The sequence below is a fragment of the Gallinula chloropus genome (assembly GCF_964237585.1).
Source record: "Gallinula chloropus genome assembly, chromosome: 12".
Taxonomy (NCBI): domain Eukaryota; kingdom Metazoa; phylum Chordata; class Aves; order Gruiformes; family Rallidae; genus Gallinula; species Gallinula chloropus.
The window spans coordinates 649,529-660,140 of NC_140097.1; the positions used below are offsets into that span (position 1 = coordinate 649,529).

Here is a 10,612-nt window from a genome sequence, read left to right on the forward strand (position 1 = left end):
TTCTATGCAAAACGTGTAAAACTTTAATAGTTGTTAATTCACCTCTAAACACACACGGGATGAAGACACATCAATGCAAACGGCGAAGCAGCAACTAGTGTTTTCAGCCCCTCAGGAGCCAAGAGGCCTGAGAAACCACAGCACGTTCACACAGCAAAAGAAATCTGCAACTCCAAGTTACCCAACAGGCAAGAGAGCCTGGTAAATACTGTGGCACAGCTACAGCAGTTCCGTTGCCTAAGGAATGTAAAGATATTGCCACCTCAGTGTCTGCAGGAGACAAAACATTTAACTTTTGAACAGAACCACTGGAAGCATCTCTGTTCTCAAACAGGAACTACAGGCAGCTTGCTAAGGCTGTGCTACCCTCCCCACAAAGCACTGGTACATTAAAATATGGATTAGATGTTTAGTAATAATTAGCACTAAGTTGAGGGAATGGAGAAGAAAACCAGCAGCATCAGCACACTGTTTACGAGCTGGCTTTTGCTCATCAGGCCACAAAAAGCAAAGGCTGGTTTATCATCTTAGTTCACATTTGGGTGATGGTATTAATCAGAGGATTTCGGTTTGGGAAAACCCTACATCTCACAGGAGATGCTGCCTCTCAGCCCTTCAAGATGACAGTCTCAGCAGTCCCATTAGTCATTTTAAGATACACGTGTAAGTGCCACCACTTGGGAAAGAAATCCAAGGCTGCCCCAAGGTGTTCTCTACTGTAAGCAGAAACAAACACTGAACTGACAGACACAACGTGGACAAAGGGAAGTATGACTGATTCCCCCACTGAATTTCAGTTTGGGTGGCAGGGAGGGAAGAGGCTGTTTAAACACTGAGGTTTCAGAACATACAGTACAAGGGGCAGCGCTCAACCGCTCTCTGGTTTAACACGTGTTACACAATCTCTGCATGGGCTGGTTCTCCCCGTCAGGAGCTGGCAGCCCTGTGCTCTCAGGCGTCTGCTTTACCAGATTGAACGAGTTCTGGAGGGGTCCCTCTTCTTCCCCACAGGCTACCAAAAGGACCTCTTTTCTTCTGCCCTCTCCCAGGTGCGTCTCAGGAGGTACACTGCAGCATGGAGCCCCCCGACGTTCACCCACACGGTCTGACCCTTGCGCCAGATGTGTCCCAGCCGCGACAAGGCCTACGACCAAACACAACACTGACACTGGCTTCCAGGTCAGACAGGAAGGGCAAATCTGCTTCAGAAATTACTTTCGATTACTGCCACATCTGATGGCAAATGTCAAACGACTCTCCAGGTCCAAAACGTGTCTCAATGTTACTAATTACTGCCCTGAAAACAGCTTGTCTTTTGTAATGCAGTCAGCTCACAGGTTTGTTTCTCAAAACACGGTCACAGGCCGGGTTCTCCCTCACAGAACATACCTTGGCAAAGCATTTCTTGTCCTGTGTCAGGAGCACAGCCCTGCCTGTCCCTGGTGTGCAGATCCGGCCCATCTCCATCAGGCAGGCTGGGTAGAGGTCCCAGTTCTTCTTCTTTGACCCTATCCTGCAAAGGCAGTTCAGATCCCCTCTGTGACTGCTGGAAGAGTTACTGCTTGCTGGTCTTTCAGACCCGGGTCAGCTCATTCGGGACCACATTTACCACTAGTCCAACCCACATTCTCAATACAGACACTTGTACTTTCTCATTACACCCAGCTAATGAACTGAGCAGAGAACCCCAGCCCTGGGCAGGCTGGGCAGCTCAGCACCTTCACCAGCCCCACCTCACCTCTTCCCAAAGGGCATGTCTGTCACGATGATGTCCACGGAGCCCGTCCGCAACGGGAGATTGTAGATGTCCCACTGGATGATGTCTAAGGGAATGCCCGAGGACGTGCTGCTGCAAGGGCAAAGACATTTAGCTCAGACATGGCTTTCTGAGAGCCTCTGTGAACTGAGGAGGTCTGCAACGTTAGCAAGAGAGTCAACAGGGGAATATGAACAGGAGAGTCAAATGCAGCCATGGATTTCTCCACGTGCAATACTACAGGAAATAAAATCCCTTGTACTCTCCTCACCTTTCCTGATTCTCCTTTTTCTTTAGTAAAGAACAGATGTTGTTTGCCGCTCTCTTTACAGCTTGTGGGTTGTTATCACCAGCAATATGGTAGCAGCTAGGCCATTCTGTAGCTCCCTGGGGGAAAATATTGATAATAAGCAGCATTAGCATCAACACTGCCTAATTAATAAAACCCACAAACAAACATACCCACAGCAAAAAAAACCCCAAAGCAAACGAGCAGGAGAATTACTCAAATATGACAGAATACAACAAAGCAGCTGGAAATGGACACCAATGATTTTAAGCCTCTGTAACAGGTATCTGTTGTAGCCATTATGCACCTGCAATGCTCGAAATACATTTGGATTCAGGTTCTTCCTGCTACAGCTTGTGGGGGGAAGTGAGGTAATTTATCAAAAATCTACTTGATCTGCTTAAGAGTTGGTGAGGTACTTCTGGAGTTGGCAAGTCAGCTCTTACCAAAGCAACTGACACACTCAGTTCAGGTCCTGACAGGCTTTATTAGGATAAAAAGCAGGGGAAGAAGAATCACCTCTATGGGAATGGCGCCCGTGCCACACATGGGGTCGACGATGATGTCGGTCGGCTGCGGATCACAGAGCCTGAGGGACAGAGAATGTGGTGAGAACCATCCTAAACCCCTGAATCTGAGTAAAAAGCAAAACTGAACTCCCCTTCCCAGGGAGCAGCTCCCATGGGCTTGTGTTTAACATCAGTGAGTTGGCATCCTGCAGGCAGCAGTGCAGTGCCACGCGTGTTGCTATAACTGGCTAGTGGATCACAGCAGGTGTGTGCCAGGCTGGAAGCAGCCACACAGCACGCTGCTTCACCAAGCATTGGGGCTTTTTAAAATACATAACAGAAAGCACAGAATCACAGCTCACTGGAAGCCTGAAAACGTGCAGTGAAATGAAATACTTGTCATCACACGAGGATTATTCACCCCAACACGTAAACCAGTCACCAGTGAAAGACAGGCCCTTAAGAGCGACAGTTCAGAGCATCTGCCTCTCCCCAGAGACAGACAACACACATTTCAGATGTGTAGCTTGTTTAATAGCAAAATGTAGGTATGATGAGTGCTACCAACAAGCATTTCAATTCGTGTAACACTGTAATTGTCACTAGTAACTCCTCTAATGTTATTACTGTGTAAGTCAGACCTGTCAAAAACTGGAGAAGTTGGTTTACATTTGGGACAGGATTAATCACATATTTCAAAATCACATAATGAATAAAATCCCAGATAAATGAGATATAAACATGCTGAAATGTAGTTTAAAGGAAGAAGGCATGTTTTTAACATGGCTTCAGGGAAAACATGGCTAAAGGTTTTTATTTCAAAGCAAGACCAAGACTGCTGGTGTAACAGCATGCAGCTAAGGATACAACACTGGTACGTGCTTTCTTTTGAGGAAGCAGTGGGGGAGACAAAACCCCTTGCTAACAGAATGGAACTGCACAGAGCACTGACCTGAGCATGCCATAAGCCAGAGTGGAGCGAAGAGTCGTGGGTCCAAAATGTGTGATGTTCCTTCTGTGCAGACTCTCCTCAGTTAAGGCAATGCCCACGACCACCTCGTTGTTGTGGATGTTCAGAAGAACCTAAAAGAGAACTCGACTGCCTCATTTCTGGAGTGACAGAAGCTGCCCACAGTACACCTGGTGAGTAACTATGAGACTCTTCACCAGTAATGTAAGAATCAGGAAATACACATGAAAGAGCATTCTTGGAGGAGAAGTAAAGCACCATTTGTAGTGGGGACAGTGGGCAGAATCCAGGAGAGGAGTTTGCACATCTCCTTCACACAGCCTCTTTTACACCAGGCTCCTAAAGGTGCTGTAACCACTGCTCTGACCTGGTAGGTTTTGTTTTGCAGGGTTGGGGGGGGGAAGTCAGGTGAGCCCTGCAAGTCACAGTAACACATCAGCAAAGCAGCAATTGAAAGATACATTCCTGGACCCCTCCACCACCTTAATTTGAAGGCAAAAACACTACCACAGGACAGTGGGTCAGCCCTTAAAGGCCTGCAAGATACAGCTAGTTTTTCTGCCCCTCAAAAAAGGCAGTCCCACACCATGGCTGCACCATGGCTGTTAGACAACCTTTCCACATCCCTGCTTCCCATGGGATACGAATTGAACACTGGGCAGTTACTGGTGACCCTTCCTGTCCCCTTCAACCTCCAGCTTCTAGCTGGGGAGTCTCCTGTTAGCTTACACTGATACAAAACAACTGATCAAGAAAGATGTGCTGAAGGTAAAAGCAAAGCAGAGAGCACCCACAGTGTGTTTAAACACCAACGAGGGAGCCAGCGCCACAGGAGAGGCACCCGGCACTCCGTACCAGAGCCTGCGCTGTCGCTGGGAGGGGAAAGGGAGCAGCAGCCCCGTGTGCTTCATCAGTCAGCCCTGCAGAGGACACCAGTGTGCAGAGAGGAGGCACCCCGGGGAGAGGGGTTATTATGTGACAGCCAGAGCACTCTCAGTGGTGGGACCTGCTGCTGCTGCTCCAGCATGGCCCATTTTCCGCTCCCGAGCCAGCCCTGGAAGGCAGCCTGGGGGTCTGTAGGCATCACAATGAGAACTGCGAGTTTCCACGACGGAGACGCAGGTCCTGGCAAGCGCAGCACTGTTACCTCTACGTCGAAGTGGGTCATGTCAGCCTTCCACTGGAAGAGCTCCTGCACGGCCCCGCCGAAGTCCCTCGCGGCCTCGCTGGAGGTGAAGCTGTGCCTCTCGCCTGCCCTGCTGCAGGTGACACGGAACCTCAGCACCCCGGAGTCGCCGCCGCCAGCCTTGCCCTCAGCCCCAGCGCCCGCCTGGCACTCGTCCTCAGCGCCGGGCTGCTCGCTGCCCTCCTGCTGCTGCTCCTGCCCCTCCTCCCCCCCGTTCTGGGCTGCCACTCGTCGTGTCCCTGCGGCGCCCTGGCTGCCAGCGGGCTCTACCCCTGCGGCGCCCGGGGCACGCTCCTCCTGTTCACCGGCGTCCTTCTGATCCGCTCCTGCTCCTTCCCCTTCTCCATCGTCACTCAGCCTCTCCTTGCTCGCAGTGCTCTGGGGATTGGGCTTTTTGCGCTTTGCCTTCTTCTTTTTCAAGCTGTTGTTCAGCTCCCAGACCTTCAATGGATCAGTCCAAGAGAGCGTTTTAGCCAAATCTTCCAAATCCTTCAGAGCATCCTCCTTCAAAAGACAAAAAGGTTGTGCTTTGAAGTCAGTCTCTCCCTTTCAGAACTACCCGGGTCAGTTTCCAGCATGTAACTCGTGACATGGTTAAGCAGAGCCTACAGCTTTCTGTGCAGTTTTTGCCATAGCTAAACCCAGCTGCACTTGAAGTTGCAGGGCCCACATTGTTCCATCATTCATCTTGTCAAACAAATGGCTAATGCTAAATTAAGTGACCCAAGTGTCAGTGTACTGTCCTGTGTCTGAATGTGACCAACATTCACATACAGCACAGCCACAGCTCTCACCTGGGATTCTGCCTACGCAACATACAGAGCCAAAGCAGTGATGGCCAACCACACTCCCATTTCATCTGCCAGCAGAGAGGAACTGGGGTTCCACCACACACAAACCAAACCCTCCTTCATCAGACAACACTCTGAACCCCTCTACAATTAAACCCACCACTCGGTGCCCACAAGTGACTGACAGGAGCCAGGTCGCTCACCTTGCTTTCTTTGAATTGGTAATCTTTGAACTCCTGGACAACGACGAATAAATTATCCACCGACCTCAGGCGATGGACCTGCAAGAGAACCGCGGCGTGACGTCACCGGGCGCGCGCGTCCCGCAAGGGGCCTCGGGCAGCTCGTCCCGCCGCGTGTCCCCGCGGGGGTCACGCCGCACAGCCCGAGCTCCCGCCGCCACCCGCGGCAGCAGCTCTCCGCAGGGCCGAACGCAGCGGCTCAGGCTGGGCGGGGAGCCCGTCCCTGGGCTGCAGCTGCTCAGGGCGAGTCCCTGCCGAGCGCCCCGGGCGGGGGCCGGGCCGGGCGGGCCGCGCAGACCTGACCTGCGGCAGGCCCCGGGCCGGGACCTCGAAGTAGATCTTCCCGCGGTCCTTGCTGATCCGGGAGGCCGAGCCCAGCTTCTCCCGCACCTCCTCGGCCGCCGTCTGCTCGAACCCGGTGGGCACGGTGGCGCCGATAACGGCCGAGAGCTCCGGGCCCGGCCCGGCCTCGCCACCCGCCGCCGCCATGCCGCCGGAGCACGGTGACGGCCGGGCCGCGCCGCGCGCGACTTCCGCTTCCGGGGCGCGCGCCGCCGCCGCCGCAGCGCCCCCTGCTGGCCCGCGTGCGCGGCTCTTCCCGCCGTTGGCTGAGGCGCGGCCCCTCCCCGCCCTCCCCCCCCCCCCCCCGCTTCACCCCCCCGCGCGGGGCCGTGAGGGACCCGCACACACCTCCCTCCCCGCAGCTCGGGCCCCCGCACCCGCCCCCGCGCTTCCCGTGCCCCGGTGCCGCCCCGGGAGCCTGGAGGATGTGCTTCCCACTGCCGGAGCCGCCCGGCCGGCCACCCCCAGCGCTGCCCGCGGATGGAGCCGCTGGCCGCTTCCTGGAGGCGGCCAAGCGTGCCCACAGGTCCCGCTTCACCGGGACCGGAGCGGCTGAGATGAGCTCCTAGGAGCACCTGATTAACTCGGCAGGGCACAAACCAGCCCACACTGAGCGTCCGGTCGCGAAGCACAAAGCTCCGTTGCCCCTGCCCTGCCCGCAGACACCGCGTGTGCCGGGCTGGCTGCAGGGCGCCTCCCCCGTGGACCGGCCCCTTTGTCCGGCAGTGACGGGGGGGGGGGGGGGGGTGTAACCCCGCCCAGCACTTGGGTCTGCAAGGGTGAAGTTTGTTGGAGCAGAGAAATCCGCTTTGATCCAAAGCAGCGCCTCACGCAGCTGCAGAGCCTGGGCCTCCCCCCGCACCTGCGGAGGGGCTGGCTCTGCCTCGGAGCAGCGCAGCTTTGGGCAGCGCCGGGCTCCCTGCGTGTTTGAGGCCATCGTGGGAAAGCTGGAGGATAGAAAGACCCAGTATCTGCGATAGAGCTACTAAGAAATCCACTTCCACTCCTGAGGCAGCAGGTCTTTTTCAGTGTCAGGATTTTGCTTCAGGCCATCTCATCCTTTGGTTTGGACTGAGAAACGATTAATCCCAATGAAACATCACAATTAACCTGAATCCTTGGAGAGGGTGAAGCCATCAGGGTTTTCAGGGTCCTGCCTGGAGTGCCTGGTGGGACAAGCAAGCAGCCAGACATAGCCTTGGTGCCAGACATACAGCACCTGACTTACTCAGCAGGGGAACTGTTGTCTTTGCTCGTTTCTGTGAGGCAGTTTGTGGAGACTTTATGAGTTAAGCCTCAGGGCCAAGGGAGTTGACTACCTGAAAGGTCCTTGCATGGAAAGAAGCATCTCAGCCATCCTAGAAAGGGTTCTTTGGCTGACAAGGAGCCACAGCAACATTGCCAATTAGACAGGGAAGAAGGAAAGCACACGCAGATCAGAAAGACTGACCGCAGGTATCAGGGCTCTGGAAACAGTCAGCACTTGTGTCTTTCTGAGAATTACCAGATAACTGCAGATGACTTTCCTGTGTCCTGCAGAAGCAGCATGGTAATCAGCCCTGCCAGCACCAGCACCACACTGTGTGTATTTGGTGCTGCAGCAGGAGCTGTGTAGCTCTTATCTGGCTTCAGGTCTGCGCAGGTTTTGTCTCCAGCCTGGTGCTGCGTGAGACCTTTGTTGTTTCTCTCCTGTTCTAGCATGCCACACTGCAGGACAGAGCAGGATTATCTCTTGGATGTGGTGACAGAACATCTTAGAGCCAAACTGATGAACAGCAAGAACACAGTTCCACAGGTTTCCTTGTGGATCTGAAGGGAATCACACGTTTATGTAAGAACGACTGACTTTGGGTGTTCTGCTTATTCAGCTGCTTCTAAAACACATCTGAAGATAGCAGAGCAGATTGATCTCTGGGATAACCTCACTGGCTTCACGAGATATGTTTGAGGCTCATCTCCAGGTAATCCTGGGCTCACTGTGGTAATCAAAGAAAAACTCAAGGAACAGGACGTAGTCTTTCGCTCTGTTGACATCTCTTCCTACCTTCATAGGCATTCAGGCCCTGGTGAGTTACCCCCATCTCCGTATCAGAGACCATATCAGCTGATTTTGATGCAAACCAGTGCCCTGCAGAGCACCGGGGCAGCCCTGTGTATGGGCCCTGCACAGGGCCAGGGAAGTGCTGCACTCTGTGCGTGGCTGTTAGAGAAACACCAACAGAATGGATACTAACACTGAATGTTACCAAACACCTGTTCCAAATGTCCTCCAGGCTCGTGCAGTGGGAAAGAGAGCGAGAAGGTGTCTGCGCTGCTCTAGTGACTGGGAGGCGCTGGACCCCTCAGTAGCCCAGAGACACCCTGGCAAGACGTGGCAGACAAGCGGGTGGCCACCCAGGGCTGGTGTTTGGAGAGGGGCTGTGGGTGCTGCCTGTGACCCCCACACACCCTGCCCTCTGTGCAGCCTGCACGTGAATCACTGCACTCACTTTGCTTGCCTGGGCTTGTGCTCTTGCAGGGCCTTGTGTCCAACCCTGGCTCAGGCCAAGGCTGCCCCCAGGAGAGGCCTGCCCTGGGGGGAGGCACTGCACAGCCATCCCTGTGCTCATCCCTCTGCCGTTCCTGGCTGGAGTCCCATCCCTGGTCCTGCTGTGCAGAGGGACAGTGGCACTTGTGATGCTGAGGGAGCAATCCATCCACCACTCAGCTGAGACTCAGCAATTACACTAATGTAACCGCCATCAGATGGCAATTACTTCACTTGCTCATCACTAAACAGCTGATGATTAGCAGGTGAGGGCCCGCTGAGATGAATTCAGCTCTGCAGGAGGAAGGACACTTCCTGCTCCCCTTAGGGAAAATTACACTTGCTGATAATAGAGCTGGGTTTAATTGGATCAGGCTTGTTTTCTTGGGAATGGAAAGCAAAATGATACTGGTTAGGGAAGCAGTTTCAGAAATGAAATGGGGTTTGATCAGTGGTTTCAAATGTAATTTAGTAGATTTCTTTTCCTAAAAGTTAATGCCAACATCTGCTTCCCAGCAGTTCTCCCTCTCTTCCCAGCACAGGCAGCCTGTGTGCTCTCTGGCCATAAACCTGTTGCCTGAGGAAGGATCTGAGCTGCTCTGGCTGTTGGTCTGTGGGCTCAATCCTCAACAAGCACCAGAATTTAGGAGGACTTGGATGAGATGAGTGTGATTTGCATAGCTACCAAATCCATCTCTGAGGACTTGTAACCATTGGCCTCAGAGAGATAATTTACAGAACTACAGAGTAGATTGTCTGTGGCTTCAGATTTGTTTTCTTGAAGCCATATGTGATGTCTCACAGGGCTGTCTCCTGGCTCCAGAGGGTGATTTTTAAGCCTATATTTATGTTTTAACAGCTTGAAGCTATTACATAGGTAGGGTGAGCTGGGCTTTTCATTGTTGCAAAGCAACACCTATACCACTCCTGACATCAGAAATGGGCACAGCGTGCTCCTCCTCAAGCCGCCTAATTGGGACTCTTGCCTGCTAGCTGGAAAGTAGGCTTTGACTTAGTCAGCCTGGTGCTAGAAGGACAATTCAAGGTGTGGATGTAAGAGAAGAGGTTCTTCCAGTTTGTGTTCTGACAGAACAGATCCCTCAGCCATTTATTTTTACCAGTATCCTTCGTGACACAGAATGAGAACTGTGTGGGATCTTGTAGGCAGAAGTCAAGTTCCTTCACTACTGAGGTGAGATGTTGATGGTGTTTTACAACTGTCTGGGTTTGGGATGCTGCCTTAAAAACAATGGAAAAACTTTGAATGTCACTTCTAAGGGTGGGGCTGTTTCTGTGACTTCTGGTCGGGTCTGTTGATGAAGTTTCACTCGGTAATTCCTGCATCCAGCTGGATCTTCTCTTTGCCTTTAGATCCTGCATCCAGCCTGTATCCTCTCTTTGCCTTTAGATAAGTTTTGAAAAACTTAAGCTTTGCATAAAACAATCAGGTGGTGGAGAATCCTTCCTGTGCAAGCTAAACTGCTCCCACAATTAATTATCTTACTGGTTTTTTCCAAGGCCCCAGGATTTTATAGGACTTTTACATATGGTGTGTGCCTGGTACGACTTTCTGGAGCTTTGGAGCAGAGTTCTTACTCATATCCTGTTGGTCAGTCTATGTTGTTTCCTTGAGGAGTGATTTTATATAAAAAGGAAAGCAGAAAAGGCACCCCCTGGATTAAGGCTGCAGAATTGGTTACACTGCATTGGGTTATTGGCCCTGGTAAGTCAGACCTCCTATGGAGAGGACCATCTGAAGCAGCAGAGTGTTTGTTCTCCTTCCCTGTGTGAAGATACTGCCAGGCCCTGACACGTGGCAGAGATTTCTGTCTCCCAGCCCCTGCAGTTGATCAGATTACAAGCTGAAACCTGAGGTAGAGCTGGATTATTGCTGCACAGATGTGTGCAGGGTTTCTAGTGCTCGGGAACACTGCTCCCCAGCCCGTTTTGGAGAGCAATGTCCAGGATGTCAGCGGAATGCAGTGTTCCTGGTATTTCAT

At 52.7% G+C, this 10,612-nt stretch overlaps 1 protein-coding gene across 2 annotated transcripts; it reads right to left on the reverse strand.

Moving 5' to 3' along the window:
• Positions 1-11: 11 nt before the first annotated feature.
• THUMPD3 (THUMP domain 3 tRNA guanosine methyltransferase) lies at positions 12-6,428 on the reverse strand. 2 transcript variants are annotated; one of them, XM_084269589.1, is made up of 9 exons: positions 6,047-6,428; positions 5,705-5,782; positions 4,672-5,214; positions 3,507-3,637; positions 2,565-2,634; positions 2,028-2,143; positions 1,739-1,846; positions 1,390-1,513; positions 12-1,144 (listed from the first exon to the last, which is right to left on the reverse strand). In XM_084269589.1, exons 1-9 carry the CDS (start codon positions 6,230-6,232, stop codon positions 1,013-1,015), a joined length of 1,488 nt encoding a protein of 495 aa, XP_084125715.1. In that variant the 5' UTR covers positions 6,233-6,428; the 3' UTR covers positions 12-1,012. The 2 variants fall into 2 exon arrangements, with proteins under 2 accessions (XP_084125715.1, XP_084125714.1); XM_084269588.1 differs by having other exon boundaries at positions 1,739-1,849.
• Positions 6,429-10,612: the final 4,184 nt, after the last annotated feature.